Source organism: Miscanthus floridulus, chromosome 9 (assembly GCF_019320115.1).
Source record: "Miscanthus floridulus cultivar M001 chromosome 9, ASM1932011v1, whole genome shotgun sequence".
NCBI classification, from domain to species: domain Eukaryota; kingdom Viridiplantae; phylum Streptophyta; class Magnoliopsida; order Poales; family Poaceae; genus Miscanthus; species Miscanthus floridulus.
The window spans coordinates 19,149,494-19,164,976 of NC_089588.1; the positions used below are offsets into that span (position 1 = coordinate 19,149,494).

The 15,483-nt window shown below is 50.8% G+C and overlaps 2 protein-coding genes and 1 pseudogene across 2 annotated transcripts; 1 reads left to right on the forward strand and 2 right to left on the reverse strand.

Annotated features, from left to right (window-relative positions):
- Positions 1–14: 14 nt before the first annotated feature.
- Positions 15–12,850, reverse strand: LOC136479373 (3-ketoacyl-CoA synthase 20-like). Its single transcript, XM_066477257.1, has 4 exons — positions 12,824–12,850; positions 10,449–10,516; positions 10,284–10,358; positions 15–582 (listed from the first exon to the last, which is right to left on the reverse strand). Exons 1-4 carry the CDS (start codon positions 12,848–12,850, stop codon positions 15–17), a joined length of 738 nt encoding a protein of 245 aa, XP_066333354.1.
- A 170-nt stretch (positions 12,851–13,020) lies between these two features.
- On the reverse strand, positions 13,021–13,470 carry LOC136479375 (probable indole-3-acetic acid-amido synthetase GH3.4). Its single transcript, XM_066477258.1, has one exon. It carries the CDS (start codon positions 13,468–13,470, stop codon positions 13,021–13,023), a length of 450 nt encoding a protein of 149 aa, XP_066333355.1.
- LOC136479376 (probable indole-3-acetic acid-amido synthetase GH3.4) lies at positions 13,471–15,294 on the forward strand (annotated as a pseudogene).
- The last annotated feature ends 189 nt before the right edge of the window (positions 15,295–15,483 follow it).

Here is a 15,483-nt window from a genome sequence, read left to right on the forward strand (position 1 = left end):
GGGTTTCTCAGCCGTTATGGAGTTGCTTCTGCTGACAACCGAGAAGGCAGCAGCGTGGCGGCCTGCTCGCGCGCGCTCGCCGGCCATGGCGTGGCTGCCTTCTCGGCCATGGCAGTCGAGCGTGCAGGTGCCTCAGCTGCTGGGAGCCTGCTGTTCCTGGTCATCGGCAAGTCCGAGATGTACGTACGGACGCTGCGGGAGCGGAGGACGCGACGGAGCATGAGGGACCTGAGGAACTTGAGCAGCTCCGACAGCGGGAGCACCAGCAGGCCCAGGGTGGTGATGTTCGTCTTGAGCGCGTCCCCGGCGACGGCCATGAGCTCGCGCGCCAGCGACACGCCGACGCGGCCTGTGCCGTCCTCGTGCTGGTACACGCAGCCGTAGCACTCGTCCGCGGCGCCTTTGTGGGTGTGCACCGTGTGCAGCGGCCGGTACTTGGGGCTCTCGGCGTCGGTGCGGCGGTTGGACAGTAGCGTGGCGGCACCACCCATGTGGAAGATGCAGTTGGATAGCAGCATGGAGCGGTCGTTGCCGAAGTACCAGTTGAGCGTGATGTTCTTGGTGCTCACCACGACGGTGTAGCACCCCGGGGTTCGCCTGCAGCATCTCAATCCGCTAATTAGTTGATGGGTACACACGTACGGAAACTGCTGGTGGCTGCAGTTGACGATGAGCACGCGTGGGGCCAACCGTCAGTGACTAGGATGAGGGAAGTAGTTGAGGCCAATATCGTCCATACGAAAATACTTGAACTTCCCTATTTGGCACCATACAAAAATACTTGAACTTTCCTATTTGGCACCATACGAAAATACTTAAACTTCCCTATTTGGCACCATACGAAAATACTTGAACTTTCCTATTTGGCACCATGGGTTTCTGCTGCAAACAAGGGTATTTATGTCTTTTTGCCGATCACTTGACACCGTTACTGCCCTAAATTGATGGCAGTGCCATTTACGAAAGGAAATTTCAACTCGTTGCCAGATAAGAAAGTTCAAATTTTCGAGTGTCAAATACGAAACACTGGTTTGTTTTAGTGCCAAATAAATAATTCTCTCTTCTAATTATGAGTTTTTAATTTAAGGTCGGTAAGATGCTAAAAAAGTTAAAATGCTGATTTCAGTTCATGTATAGTGGTTTTGCATTTTAAATTTTTTTGAACATCTTAAAGACTTTAAATTGAAAAACTCAAAATTAGAATGTTGTAGATCTCATCGAGCGCTACATCTTTTATATAAAAAGTATCTCCATTTGACAGCATATAAGAAAGATATGTTTTTTTCAAGGCGACAAGCGTTCGTACGCGATTAATATACTGCTGAAAATTTATTTAATTTTTTTGAGTATATTAGCGACCTCAAATTAAAATACTCAAAACTAGAAAGTTGTAGATCCCATCGAGAGCTACAACTTTTATATAAAAATCATCTTCGTGCGAGATCGTATTAAAAAGATACAATTTTTAGAATTTTCTGCAGAATGTAGCTACATTACCAAAATTTAGATTTCTTTTTTTAAAATTCTGTGCCGAATCGCTACAGTATTTGGGACCTGGATGACACCCTTTGCCAAGTTTAGAGACCTGCGGTGATCACTTTGAAAGTTTGGGACCTGGATGACACCCTCTGCCAAGTTTAGGGACCTCCGATGATCACTTTGAAAGTTTAGGACCTAGATGACACCCTTTGCCAACTTTAGGGATCTACAGATATCACTTTGAAAGTTCGGAGACCTAAGTGACACCTTATGTCAACTTCGTGGACCTCTGGTGAATTTTCCTCTAGTACGTAGTACACCTGTCGTAGTCGTTGGAGGTTAGGAACTAGTAATGGAGATGGTTAGCCAGGTGTAGCAGTAGTATTTTGTGGTTCAGTGTCAGCGTTATATTTGTGTGGTGCATGCTACGACATTGTACTCATCAGGATCCATCATCCATCCTATATATGCTCTTCTAGGCCGTTGTTCCTGCAAATGTAGCTGTGACGTCCCGTTGTGTCCATCGTATAATCACTCATCAATATAGGCCCCGTTCGCTTCGCTGAAAAAACAAGCCAAAACACTGTTCCGGCTGATTTGTTGGGAGAGAAAAACACTGTTTCGATTAAAAAAACAAGCTGAAAAAGATGGATTATAAGAGAAGCAAGAAGGGCCATAATGTTCATCGTCGAGTGCTTGAGGCACCTGTTGATTCCAGATTTCCATTTCAGCAACACGACTTAGTTACACGTGTATGTTCAGTTTTAGTGCTACAGATCAGAATTTAATAATTGTGACGGAATCCAGATAATTAAGGCTCGTTCTACGCAAATTTCCAAAACATCAGATCGGAACATACACTTGCAACATAACCATTTGCAACATATGCAACATCCAAATATAACACGTGCAACATACGTCTAAAAATAGATGAAACACTTGTAACATGCTTTTGAACATATGCGTGTATAGTCATAGCAACATATGCAATATCCATATCTATTTTTGTAACATCCAGATGAAACACTTACAACGTAAGTCTGAAAACATCTGAAACATTTAAACACATATGCTTGAAAACATCCAGATGAAACACTTAAAACATACGTCTGAAACAATTGAAACACTTGAAACATAGGCTGGTAACGTGTCCGAAAATGCCTGAAACACAACATCGTTGATGGTTACGGCCTACCTGGTAGGGAACTGCGGTAGCGCAGGCCTCCCACTATGGGAAACAGGGGCTTTGCCGAGTGTTTCCTACTTTGCCGAGTGCCCGAGTGCCGCACTCGGCAAAGCCAAACACTCGGCATAAGGATAGCACTCGGCAAATCCTCCCTTTGCCGAGTGTCGGGCTCTCGGCAAAGCTAAAGACTCAGCAAAGGCTAACCGAGGTGACGGCAGCCACCCACCGTTAGGCTTTGCCGAGTGGTCGCCGTCAGACACTCGGCAAAGAATTTTTTAAATTTTATTTATTTTTTTTGTTTATTTTCTTTGTCGAGTGCCCTGTCTCTGGAACTCGGCAAAGACCCCCATTGCCGAGTGCCAGGTCTGGCACTCGGCAAATTTTTTTTTATTTTTGCTCCCAGATTTTTTCTTTAGGGTTGCTACAGTGCTTTAAAGTACATGTTAAAATTTGGTTGAATTTTGTGACTTTTTACTATATTTTTAGAATTATTTTTGTTTTGTTGATTTATTTCGCAAAAAGCAAGTTTGAACTGCAGGTGCATCGAATAATAAAATCTAATCATTTGAAAAATGATTGTCATGCTAGTGAGTGTGTTTTGAGGCCGTATCCAGGAACTTGCGGGATATTTTTCACATCTTCTTAACAAAACATGAGGACAAAGTTGCGGCCAAAGTGTTTTTAAATTGTATAAAATTCAAATGAATTCAGAAAATCATGAAACTTGTGGATGCATCGTTATATAGCATGTGGAGCCTATGGTAAAAATTTGAAAAAGTTTCGTGCACGTTGTCACGTATGGTGCTTAGAAACTAGGGCACTCGGCAAAGAAAATAAACAAAAAAATATAAAAAAACCTTTGCCGAGTGCCGGCCCGTGGCACTCGGCAAAGGACCTAACATCAAAATGGGCCCCGACCGGCCCACCCCGGCCAAACCCTATCCACACAACCGCTCCCCGCCGCCTACGCGCCGCCGCCGCCGCCCCCTCGCGCGCTGCCCCAGCGCCCCGCCCCGCGCTGCCCCGCTGCCCGCGCGCGCTTGCCCGGCGCCCCGCCCCGCGTCGCCGCTGCACGCGCGCGCTACCCCGACGCCGGCATCAAGCCCCGCCCCGACCCTCCCCGCCGCTGCACGCACGCGCTGCCCCGATGCCGGCATCAAGCCCCACCCCGACCCTCCCCGCCGCCGATTTGCGCCGCGCCGCGTCCGGCCCTGCTTCCCGTCGCCGCGACCGGCGAAGAGCGCCGCACCCGGCCCTGCCGGCCGCTGCCCCGCCGCTCCCCGCCCCGCCATGCCCCACCGAACCACCGGTGTAGAAGGAGGAAGAAGGGGGGAGGAAGGAGGAAGGAGAGGAAGGAGGAAGAAGGAGGAAGGAGGTTGCCATCCCGTTCCGTTCCCGGCGCCATCTTCCCCGTGTTCCCATCTCGTCGACGTCTCTGCCGCCAAGGTATAATGATGTGCCATTGTGATTGTCGGCCTTTGAGCCATTGTGATTGTCGGCCTTCGAGCCATTGTGATTGTCGGCCTTCGAGCCATTGTGATTGTCGGCCTTCGAGCCGTTGTGATTGTTGGCCTTTATGCCGTTGTTTTTTGTAGGTTTTGGAAACCTCCCCGTGCCAGGGAGGTGTTGCCAAAATTTAGAATTGACCCAAATCTATTTGTTTTTCATGCAGGTGAAGGAATTGTCTGAGCGGAGCTGGAGCACCTTGGCTACACCGATCGTCTTCCTCGGCGTTGCGGGTCTGCCTGCACCGCGTCGCCTCGCCACTGCACCGACTCGCCACCGCCCTGCTAGCCTGACTCCACCGACACCCTAGGTATAACCCCTCTTTTGCGTACCTTGGTCGTAGATCGCGTAACCAAGTTAGGCGTCTCCCGTCCGAAAGAGATATGGTTGGTGGTATGCATATCTTTGCATATCTACGGCCGTATCTTTTTTAGATTGTCCACATTATTTGGATAGCCCGCAGATGTGTAGATGAGTTTAGTTTCCGTGGTCCGCTCCAATCCGAGACAGGGTTTCGGCATTACCTCCCCGTTGTTCTCCGGATACACACTCTCCCTACCAGGACGTGTATTGAGAGAACAGCGGGGAGGTGCTGCCAAAATTATGTCTGGGATAGGAGCAGACCATGGTAACTAACCTCATCTATGCATCCACGGGTGGGATTAGGACCTATCCTCACCTATTAGACAGTATGAAAGTCGTGTAGATGTAGTTGATGGTTGCATTACTCGCTGGCATTTTAGAGGATGGATGACCGTTAGTGGATGTACACAGGCTGGAAAAGTCACATGGAGTACATAGATGAATGGTTTCGTAATACCGAGGCTTTTTTGAACAAGGCATTTGGCAAGGCTTCGTCATCACATCTGCTAGAGCCGTGTCCATGCTCCAAATGTGCAAACAGGAGAAGGATAAACAAGGTTGACATGGGTAAACATCTTGTGAAGAATGGATATATGCTGGGCTACACCTGGTGGATCTACCATGGTGAAGCCCATTGTACGAGAGAGGAGGTGGTGAGACCACGCGTCGAAGCTTTTGATGATGATGCCGATGTACCAGACTTGTTAGATGATGTTCACCAAGCACTCGGCGTTGACGAATGCGAGAAGGAGGAGATGGAGGCAGCCACAAAGGCTTTCTACGAGATGATGAACTCTGCTCAGAAGCCCCTTTACGATCGGTCCTCGGTGTCTGAACTTGACGCCATTGGACGCTTGATGGCGTTGAAGTCCGAGTTAAACATCAGTCGAGACGGCTTTGATAAGATGTTGATCGTGATTGGCACCCTGCTTCCGGAGGGCCACATTCTACCAAAGAGCATGTACGATTCACAGAAGCTCCTTTGGGCACTTAAGTTGCCGTATGAGCAGATACATTCTTGTCCGAAGGTGTGCGTCCTATTCTGGAAAGAACATGTGGACGCAAAGTACTGTCCAAAGTGTGAATCGTCTAGGTACCTAGAGACAGACTCTAATGATGGTCAGAAGAGTCAGACGACAGTCCGAGTGAAGATCGTATGGCGCCTTCCGTTCCTATCGAGGATCCAATGGCTATTCATGAACGAGGAATCCACGAAACAGATGACATGGCACAAAAATGGAAAATGGTACAGTCCGGAGAAGATGGTGCATCCAGCCGATGGTGAAGCATGGAAACACTTCGATGACATATATCGTGAAAAAGCTAGAGAGGCTCGTAATGTACGTGTTGCGTTGGCAACAGACGGGTTCAATCCTTATGGAATGATGGCTGCCCCATACACATGTTGGCCCGTGTCCGTTATCCCCCTCAATCTCCCCCCTCAGTGTCTCCTTTGAACTACATAACATATTCTTGTCGTAGATAATTCTTGGACATCTGGGGAGTAATATGGGTGTATTCATGGAGCCGGTGATTGATGAATTGATCCATGCTTAGGAGGTAGAGGTATGGACATACGACAGAGCTACAAAGACAAGCTTCAAAATGCACGTTTGGTACCAGTACTCCATGCATGACTTCTTGGCGTTTGGGTTATTCAGCGGTTGGTGTGTTTACAGGAAGTTCCCATGCCCAGTATGCAAGGAAGCTTTGAGGTTCATCTGGTTACGGAAGGGTGGCAAGTATTCGTCGTTCGACGCACATCGGCAATTCCTCCCTTCTGAGCATCCATTTAGACAAGACATCAAGAACTTTACGAAAGGTGTCGTAGTGACAGACCCTCCACCACGGATGATGACTGGTGCCGAGGTTCATGCGCAGATAGATGCTCTCGTGTCCGCTCTAGATGGTGGGTTTGTGGGATATGGTGAGCAACATATGTGGACACATAAGTCAGGCTTGACGAGGCTCCCCTATTTCGATGACCTTCTTCTGCCACATAACATCAATGTAATGCACACTGAGAAGAATGTCGCCGAGGCACTTTGGGGAACACTCATGGACACTGAAAAGTCTAAGGACAACACTAAGGCTAGAGTGGACCTAGCAACGTTATGTGATAGACCAAAGCAAGAGATGCAGCCTCCTAGAGGCAACAAGACATGGAGGCGGCCTAAGGTCGATTTCATCTTGACCAGGGATCAGAGGAGGGAAGTACTTCAATGGATCCAAATGCTAATGTTCCCTGATGGGTATGCAGCGAATCTGAGGAGGGGAGTCAACTTAGGCACTCTGCGAGTCAACGGGATGAAGAGTCATGACTTCCACATCTGGATTGAGCGGCTTCTTCTAGCGATGGTTCGAGGCTATGTCCCTGATCATATATGGCAAGTGCTTGCAGAGTTGAGCTATTTCTTTCGCCGGCTTTGTGCAAAGGAGCTTGACCGGTTCGTCGTTAGTGACTTGGAAAAAGCGGCACCTATGTTAGTCTGTAAGTTGGAGAAGATCTTTCCACCCGGCTTCTTCTTGCCGATGCAGCATTTGATTGTGCACCTCCCCTATGAGGCATGTATGGGGGGGCCATGCAGGCCTGGTGGTGCTATCCAATCAAGAGATGTCTGAAGACTGTTCGAACAAAATGTAGAAATAAGGCCAAAATTGAGGCTTCCATTGCAGAGGAAACCATTAGGGAGGAGGTGGGAACCTTCACATAGAAATACTACAAACCGAACCTCCTTCCTAGCGTGCATAATCCACCCCCTCGTTACAATGCTGGCAAAAATGAATCGAAGCTCAGCCTTTTCCAAGGGCAGCTCGGAAGCGCAAGTGCATCAACCACTAAGCAATTAAAAAATGAAGAGTGGCGCAGTATCATGCTGTATGTGTTGACCAACATTGTCGAGGTGCAGCCGTTCATTGGGTAAGTTCTCAACCCCATTGTTTCGATACGCCGTCACACTATTTCGCATCCAAGCCCCTTATTTCTCTTTGATACAGGGAATTCACTCGTCAAACCTGGCAAGGACGAAGGGATCCAACCCCGTAGGAAACTGATACCCTTCTTTCAAAGGGTGCAGGACCAGGGAGGCCTGATTTCATTTCTTGGTTCAAACGGAAGGCCCAAACTAATGTTACTATAAGTGACGAGTTAAGACAGGTTGCAAATGGTTGTGCCATTAGGGTCAAGTCATTTAACGGCTATGACGTGAATGGATATCGCTTTCAAACAACATGCTACGAGCAGAGTCGCCCCAATCGAAAGACCACAAATAGCGGAGTTTTAACACTAGGCACTGATGAGGTCCAATATTATGGAAGAATTGAGGAAATCTATGAACTATCATTTCATGGTTCCAAAGCTCTTAATCCTGTCATATTCAAATGCCACTGGTTTGATCCTGGAGCAACGAGACAGACCCCTAATCTTGGGCTAGTGGAGATTCAACCAGATTCCATCTACCCAGGAAAAGATGTCTATATTGTGGCTCAACAAGCCTATCAGGTGTATTATATGCCATACGCGTGCCAAGACAAAGAGCTTAAGGGTTGGGCTATTATGCACAAGGTATCACCACATGGTAAACTACCTGCCCCAAACGATGAAGATTACAACTTCAATCCAAGCACATATGAGGGAGAGTTCTTTCAAGAAGAGGGGCTACAAGGAAGCTTTGTGGTAGACTTAACCGAAGCGATAGAAATGGAAGTAGACAATGAAAGGGTTGATGATGAGGATGCTAGAGATGAGGTCCAAAATGTGGATGACCTACAAATGCTTGAGCGATTACGTTTAGGCAATGACAATGAAGACAACATTCCTCCTTCAATTAGTGTTGATGATTTGGACAATGTTGATAGCGATGATGAGACCTATGATCCAGCTAATCCAAATAATGATGATTATTTCTAATAAATGTAATACTAAAGTTGATTATCATTTTGCATCTATTTCTAATTAGTGTTTTGTAAGCATGAATATTATTTCTAATACATGTAATACTTTTCTTTTTTTCAGGTGATTCAACAAAGATGGCGGGTGGGCGTCACAGGCCCGTCAGGTCACTTTACCAAGCGGGGGAGGAGGCCGAGGGGTCGGACGCGAGGAGGAGGAGGAACCCGAGGAGCAGGAGGCCCCCGGCACGTCTCCAGGTGTTGGAGGAGGTGGAGCCGGTGACGCCCGTGGAGAGGGCGCACGAGGAGGAGGAGGAGGAGGAGGAGGTTTCGCAGACGCCCCTCGAGGGCGACGAGCAGGAGGCATTGGCGGGAGGCACGGGTTCCTCTTCCTCTGCTCCGAGGGTGTACCTGTGAGGTCCTGCGAGCCTCCCTACTTTTTCGCTTCCTCACCGCCGCCCAGTGATTCGCCCTGAAGGGCAAAAGTAAGTAAACTTGACATTTTATTTGCCCCTACTTCATATGATAAGTTCAAACAAAGATGAACTACTAATTTTTCTTAATCACATGTGCAGGAACTAGGTGGTTGTGTCCGGTGCTGGTGCACGCACCCCCAATGGCATCCTGGGTCTTCTATGCAGGCAACACTACCCCAGCGTCGTCACGTACAAGAACAACATGTTGGCGGCCTGTTCGTTTGACCACTATGCCATCGCCGCTGATACGGAGCCATACCCCAACAAGGTAGCATGGGTCATTGGGGAGTTCTGGGTAAGTCTCCTCGCATAGCATTGCTTCTTTCATTGAACTTTTTCTTTAAAAAATATCCATACAAATATCGTGTTTGTCTACAGGCTTATTTCAAATGCGAGGAGGGATTTGAGGGCAGGAAGGATCAGGTGGCGACCAAAGCCTGTAAAAAGCTCGTCGTCGACATGATTCACGAGGCGAAGATCTAGGCCGTTGTCACCTACTACGGGTCGAAGCTTGGACAGAGGGTCAAAAAGGCCGATGCCAGAACCATGGACCTGACCCGGGAGCAGTACATTGAGGTACATGAGAACATCCAGATTGATTCATTTTGAGAATAAGTAGGTTTAATTCGATCATCTTATATGTCAATTACCGGATGACATGCAGATGATTCCCTGGTGGTGCGGATCGTATCCCGAGGCGTGGGAGAAGATCGTGGACAACTGGTTTACGGAGGGGTATGCCTCGATGCACAACGCTGCAAGGGAACGGCGTTTGGAGATGCAAGGACCAGCACACCATCAAGGCAGCCGCAACCTCGCCGGATACAGAGATGCATGGGTACACGAATTCATTTATCTATTCTAATGCTCAATTATGACTGATTTCTAATCTTCTTGATGTCTTTCTCGTAGAGGGCGGCACATCAAGGCCAGGAGTGCTCGGACTTCCAAGCATGGTGCATGTCCCACAAGGGAAAGGCGACGTCCGACGTCTCCTTCAGCCTGGAGGACGGGCCCCAGGAGTACACGAACTCGAGCGTCCACACCCGCATCAGCGAGTACACGTCGGCGGCAAGGTCAGTCCATGGGCCAGACTTCGACCCGTGCACACAGGAGATTGATACGGAGCTTGTCATGAGGTTGGGAGGAGGAAAGAAGCATGGCCGCATGTGGATTGCCGATGGCACAATCGACTCGACCGCTGTCCCCGACCTCTCCACGATCTGAGCCCGGAGCACGAGCGAGAGCCTGGCCATACGCACATGGCCGACTGTTGCACAGCAGCGGGTCGACGTTCTCGAGGTAATTTCAGTTTGACTCGTCGTATATTGACTTTTACACACCGTAATTAGCTATGCATTACTAAAACATTGGAGTGAAATGTTGCAGGCTCGGCTCGAAGAAGAAGCTCGGCAGCGTCAAGAGCTACAGGCGCAGCTGATGTCCCAGCATCAGACCTATGAGAGTAGGTTGACGGGCATCACGGAGACCTATGAGACTCGGTTGTCGAGCATCACGGGCTTTCTTCAAAGCCTTGGGCAACATACGAGTCTTGTTGTGCCACCTGAGCTGCTCGCTCCACCACCTCCACCTGCAGCCTCACCCTGGGATGGACCTACACATGTGAGTATGAAAGTTAATTGCAGTCTCTTACATGCAAGTAATTTCTAATTAGCTAGCCAAGTACATGTCTAACACATAGAATATATACTCCTTTGTGTAGCCTCAGTCGGCGGGTTCCAATAATCCGCCTAATCCTCAGGATCCGTATCAGTCACCGCCCGATCAAAGGCGTATTTGGTAATGAGTTTGAACTTGTCCATATTCATGGAATTGTGGTAATAAACTGGATGTTAGATGATGAACAACTTTTGAACTTGTGAATTTCGATGTGATATATTCAGACACTTATGTTTGTGACTTCTAAATGGTGTTTGTGATATGTAAGTGATGAATGTGTGATAATGGGATGGATGTGTGATGAATGTCATGGATTTGAAGAATGTGATGAATATCTGTGAAATTTTCTGTTTGAATGTGTGATGAAAGTGTTGGAATGTAAAAACAAGAAAAAATAGGCAATTATAAACGCTTTGCCGAGTGTCACACTCGACAAAGGCCTCTTTGCCGAGTGCAATGCCCACTGCACTCGGCAAAGCTGGCAAAAACTGGAGGAAAACACCAGATTTCCCAGCTTTGCCGAGTGTCAGGCCACGACACTCGGCAAAGGGGAAGGCTTTGCCGAGTGTCACCGCAGACACTCGGCAAAGAGACTTTTTAAAAAAAAATAAAAAAAATTCTTTGCCGAGAGCCGACACTCGGCAAACAATTTTGGAAAAAAAATTATATAAATTCTTTGCCGAGTGTCGTCCTTGAGACACTCGGCAAAGCAAGCGCACCGTTAACGGCTAGGACACTCGGCAAAGGCTTTGCCGAGTGCCCGACAAATGACACTCGGCAAAGAAGGCTTTGCCGACTTTTTTTCTCCGAGTGGCCTATGCCGAATGCAGCGCTCGGCAAAGTCCCTGTTTCCAGTAGTGTCCCCTTCCTACCAACTATGCGAGGTGGATGGGGGCGCACGTGCAGAGCTCTGATGCCTCCTCTTCCGCGATAGGCGAGGTGGACGAGGGCACGGGTGCAAGTGAGCAAGGGCATGCAGGCGGACGACGCCGGCGGTGGATCTTCGCCATTCCAACTATGCAAATACACCTGCATTTATTACTAGCTCCGTCAATTCACAGCTAATAGTAGCTAAGAGCTCCCAACAAATGCAGGCGTGTCCATTGCCCATCCAACTGTCGAGACCTTGAAGAAGCGTCGCACTACAAAAATGAGTAAATAAAGGAGGGAAAATTTAATGCTGAAAATAAATGTTTTTGGGCGAGAGGCCTTGCAGTATGCGGCGAAGGCAGGGTTTGTGGCGTGGGCTACAGGCCCGGCCAGGATGTGATCCCTTAGCGCACATTCGGATAGCATGGAATAGAACCCAGAAATTGATCCGGTTAGGAACACAGCTATATTTTATACAGGTAAGCAGTAGCAGGAATAGTTCCGGCAAGGACTAAGTCAAAACGAACGGGCCCTTAATCGAATGGACATCTCCAACGGTCGTCTTAGCTTGTTCCTCAGAGTAACAGAGTGCTGTACAATTTAGTTATCTGTTACGGCCAAGAACTGTATATACATAACAATTGTATCACAGCCATCTCACTACCACCAGTTGTCAAACCGATCAATGAAGTAGTAGCAACGTTCCTTCGATCTATATATGGAGCATGGTATCAAACAAGCGAAGAGCAAGAAAAATATTTTTGCGCTAATGCACAGCTTTTAGGATTAAAGAAAGGTTAACTTCCACAAAAGTAAGTTATTTTGCTATGGAGAGAGGCTAAAAACTTCATGGACCAGTATTCAGAGATCTTTGGATGTGTTGTGGGCCAACTTCCATTTATATATTTTGGCATTACAATAAACCATACAAAACTCAATAACAATAAGGATTGGAAAGCCAGTGAGGATCTTTTCCAAAAAAAAAAAAGATGCTGAGCAGCTAGAAAGGAATACTTTTTTCTTATGACGACCGACTAGTTTTTGGTAAACTCTGTTTTGAGCAGTCATGCGATATATATGATGTCATTCTCGGCATTCCATGCCTTCTTCAACCCGTCAGGCCGGTTCCTGCAGTCCACGAGGGCACCGCTCATGCTCAACGTGTACCTGTGCTACGAGCCTACGACTACATTCGCTCCAATGCCCGTGTTCCCGGTCGTAGTCGTATGGTGTCCTTCGGATTAGTCCACCAGGCAGTCCATGGACGTAGCAGGCACCTCCTTTGCTACGGGCTCCAGCAGAACAGAACGACGAACCACCACTCACGCGAGAGCTTATTAGAAAGAGTTAAATGCATCATTGATCCGTTAACTTCCGTCCATGTTTCACTTAGGTCCATCGACTGTGAAAGTGGTTTTTCGGGTCCATAAACTTTTGAAGTGATGTATCTCTAGTCCATACCCCTTCGTTTCTTTTTTAATCCGACGTGGCGGTCCGTAGTGGCGCTGACATGGCCTCGAAGGCAGTTGTGGCTCACGTGAGCAGTAGACGAGGGCTGGTTGCCTGGCACTAGTGGCGCTCGCCTGCACCGTCCACGGCAGGCTGCCACGCCGACGCCCGACAGTGGCGTGCGGCAACAGCTCCACGACGGGGCCGCGCTGGAACACGCGCTCGTCGACGCGCCCGCCCGTCCAGCACCTCCACGATGGGGCCCAGGCGCACGCACCGGGGCGCCTTGTACTGGTTGATGGACGCGCCGCGGGCGAGCGCGTAGTCCATGAGCTTGTCGAACGTGCCGTCCGACACCACCCGGATCTCCAGCGGCCCGATGGAGCGGTCGGCGGCGCGGCCCTGGCGGTACACGCTGTTGAGCGCCTCCTCCACTGCCAGGCAGCAGTCCTCGAACACCGACGCCGGCACGGGCGTCGTCGTCGCGGCCCCACCCGCGGCGGCGGCGCGGAGGCGGAGCTCCCAGAAGAGCACGTAGTGGCCCGGGATAGTAATGGCCGTACGTGGCATGCTGGCAGCTCCAGCACGTCGGGAGGGGAGCGCAAACTGATGCCGGCGATCGCCGACGAGATGGACCGGCGATCGCTGCTGTACAGCCTGCTGATGCCGGTGATGAGCCACGCCGTGCCTGGGCTGGACAAGGGCAAGTGCATGTACCTCTACTTCGTCAAGGCGGAGTCGCGCACGCCGGGGGGCACCGGGCGCGCCCGGTCCTGACCAGCTTCTACCGGAGCCGTCACTTCCTGGAGCGCCCCCACGACCCCTACACCGTGTACACCAACCCCGACGAGGCCATCCTCTGCGTGGACGCGTACCAGAGCATGTACGCGCAGCTGCTGTGCGGGCTCGTGCACCGCGCCGACGTGCTCCGCGTGGGCGCCGTCTTCGCCTCGGGCTTCCTCCGCGCCATCCGCTTCCTGGAGCAGCCCAGGCAGCGCCTGTGCCGGGACATCCGCAGCGGCACGCTGGACGCCGAGGCGGTCACGGACCGCGCCGTGCGCGCCGCCGTGGAGCAGCGGGTGCTCCTCCGCGCCGACCCGGCGCTCGCCGACGCCGTCGAGGCCGAGTGCGCCAGGCCGTCGTGGCAGGGGATCATCCGGAGGGTGTGGCCCAACACCAAGTACATCGACGTCATCGTCACCGGCGCCATGGCGCAGTACATCCCGCAGCTGGAGTTCTACAACGGCGGGCTGCCGCTCACGTGCACCATGTACGCGTCCTCCGAGAGCTACTTCGGCATCAACCTCAACCCCATGTGCAAGCCCAGCGAGGTCGCCTACACCCTCATCCCCACAATGTGCTACTTCGAGTTCCTCCCCTTGCCACACCCCGACGCCGCCGCCGGCGAGCCCGACCAGCGCGACCTCGTGGACCTCGTCGACGTCAAGCTCGGGCACGAGTACGAGCTCGTGGTCACCACCTAATCAGGTTGTACGCACTGTGTGCCTACTGATAGATGACAAGTTCAGTGCTGTGCAGTGACACTAACAACGCTAGCTGTGCAACCGTGTGACCCTCAGGGCTGTATCGCTATCGCGTGGGCGACGTGCTGCGCGTGGCCGGGTTCAAGAACCAGGCGCCCATGTTCAACTTCTTGCGCCGCAAGAACGTGGTGCTGAGCATCGACTCCGACAAGACCGACGAGGCGGAGATGCACGCGGCGGTGAGCGGTGCGGTGCAGCACCTGGCCCCGTTCGGCGCGTCGCTGGTGGAGTACACGAGCTACGCGGACGCCGGGACCATCCCGGGCCACTACGTGCTCTTCTGGGAGCTCCGCTTCCGCGCCGCGGGCGGGGCCGCGACGACGACGCCCGTGCCGGCGTCGGTGTTCGAGGACTGCTGCCTGGCAGTGGAGGAGGCGCTCAACAGCGTGTACCGCCAGGGCCGCGCCGCCGACCGCAGGAGATCCGGGTGGTGTCGGACGGCACGTTCGACAAGCTCATGGACTATGCGCTCGCCCGCGGCGCGTCCATCAACCAGTACAAGGCGCCCCGGTGCGTGCGCCCGGGCCCCGTCGTGGAGCTGCTGGACGGGCGGGCTCGTCGACGAGCGCATGTTCCAGCGCGGCCCCGTCGTGGAGCTGTTGCCGCACGCCACTGCCGGGCGCCGGCGTGGCAGCCTGCCGTGGTCGAGCGCCACCAGTGCCAGGAGGTCATCAACCAGCCCTCGTCTACCGCTCACGTGAGCCACAACTACCTCCAAGGCCATGTCAGCGCCACTATGGACCGCCACGTCGGATTAAAAAAAGAAACGAAGGGGTATGGACTAGAGATACATCACTTCAAAAGTTTATGGACCCGAAAAACCACTTTCACAGTTGATGGACCCAAATGAAACATGGACAAAAGTTAACGGATCAATGATGCATTTAACTCTATTAGAAACATATATGCTATGGAAATTACCACAATACTCTTGAGCAGGGCTGGTTCTACGCCTTGAAGGGCCCTCGAGCGAACTTGACAGCGGGCCCTTTGGCTATATATATGTATAATTGTATATATGCTAATGTGCAATTTTATA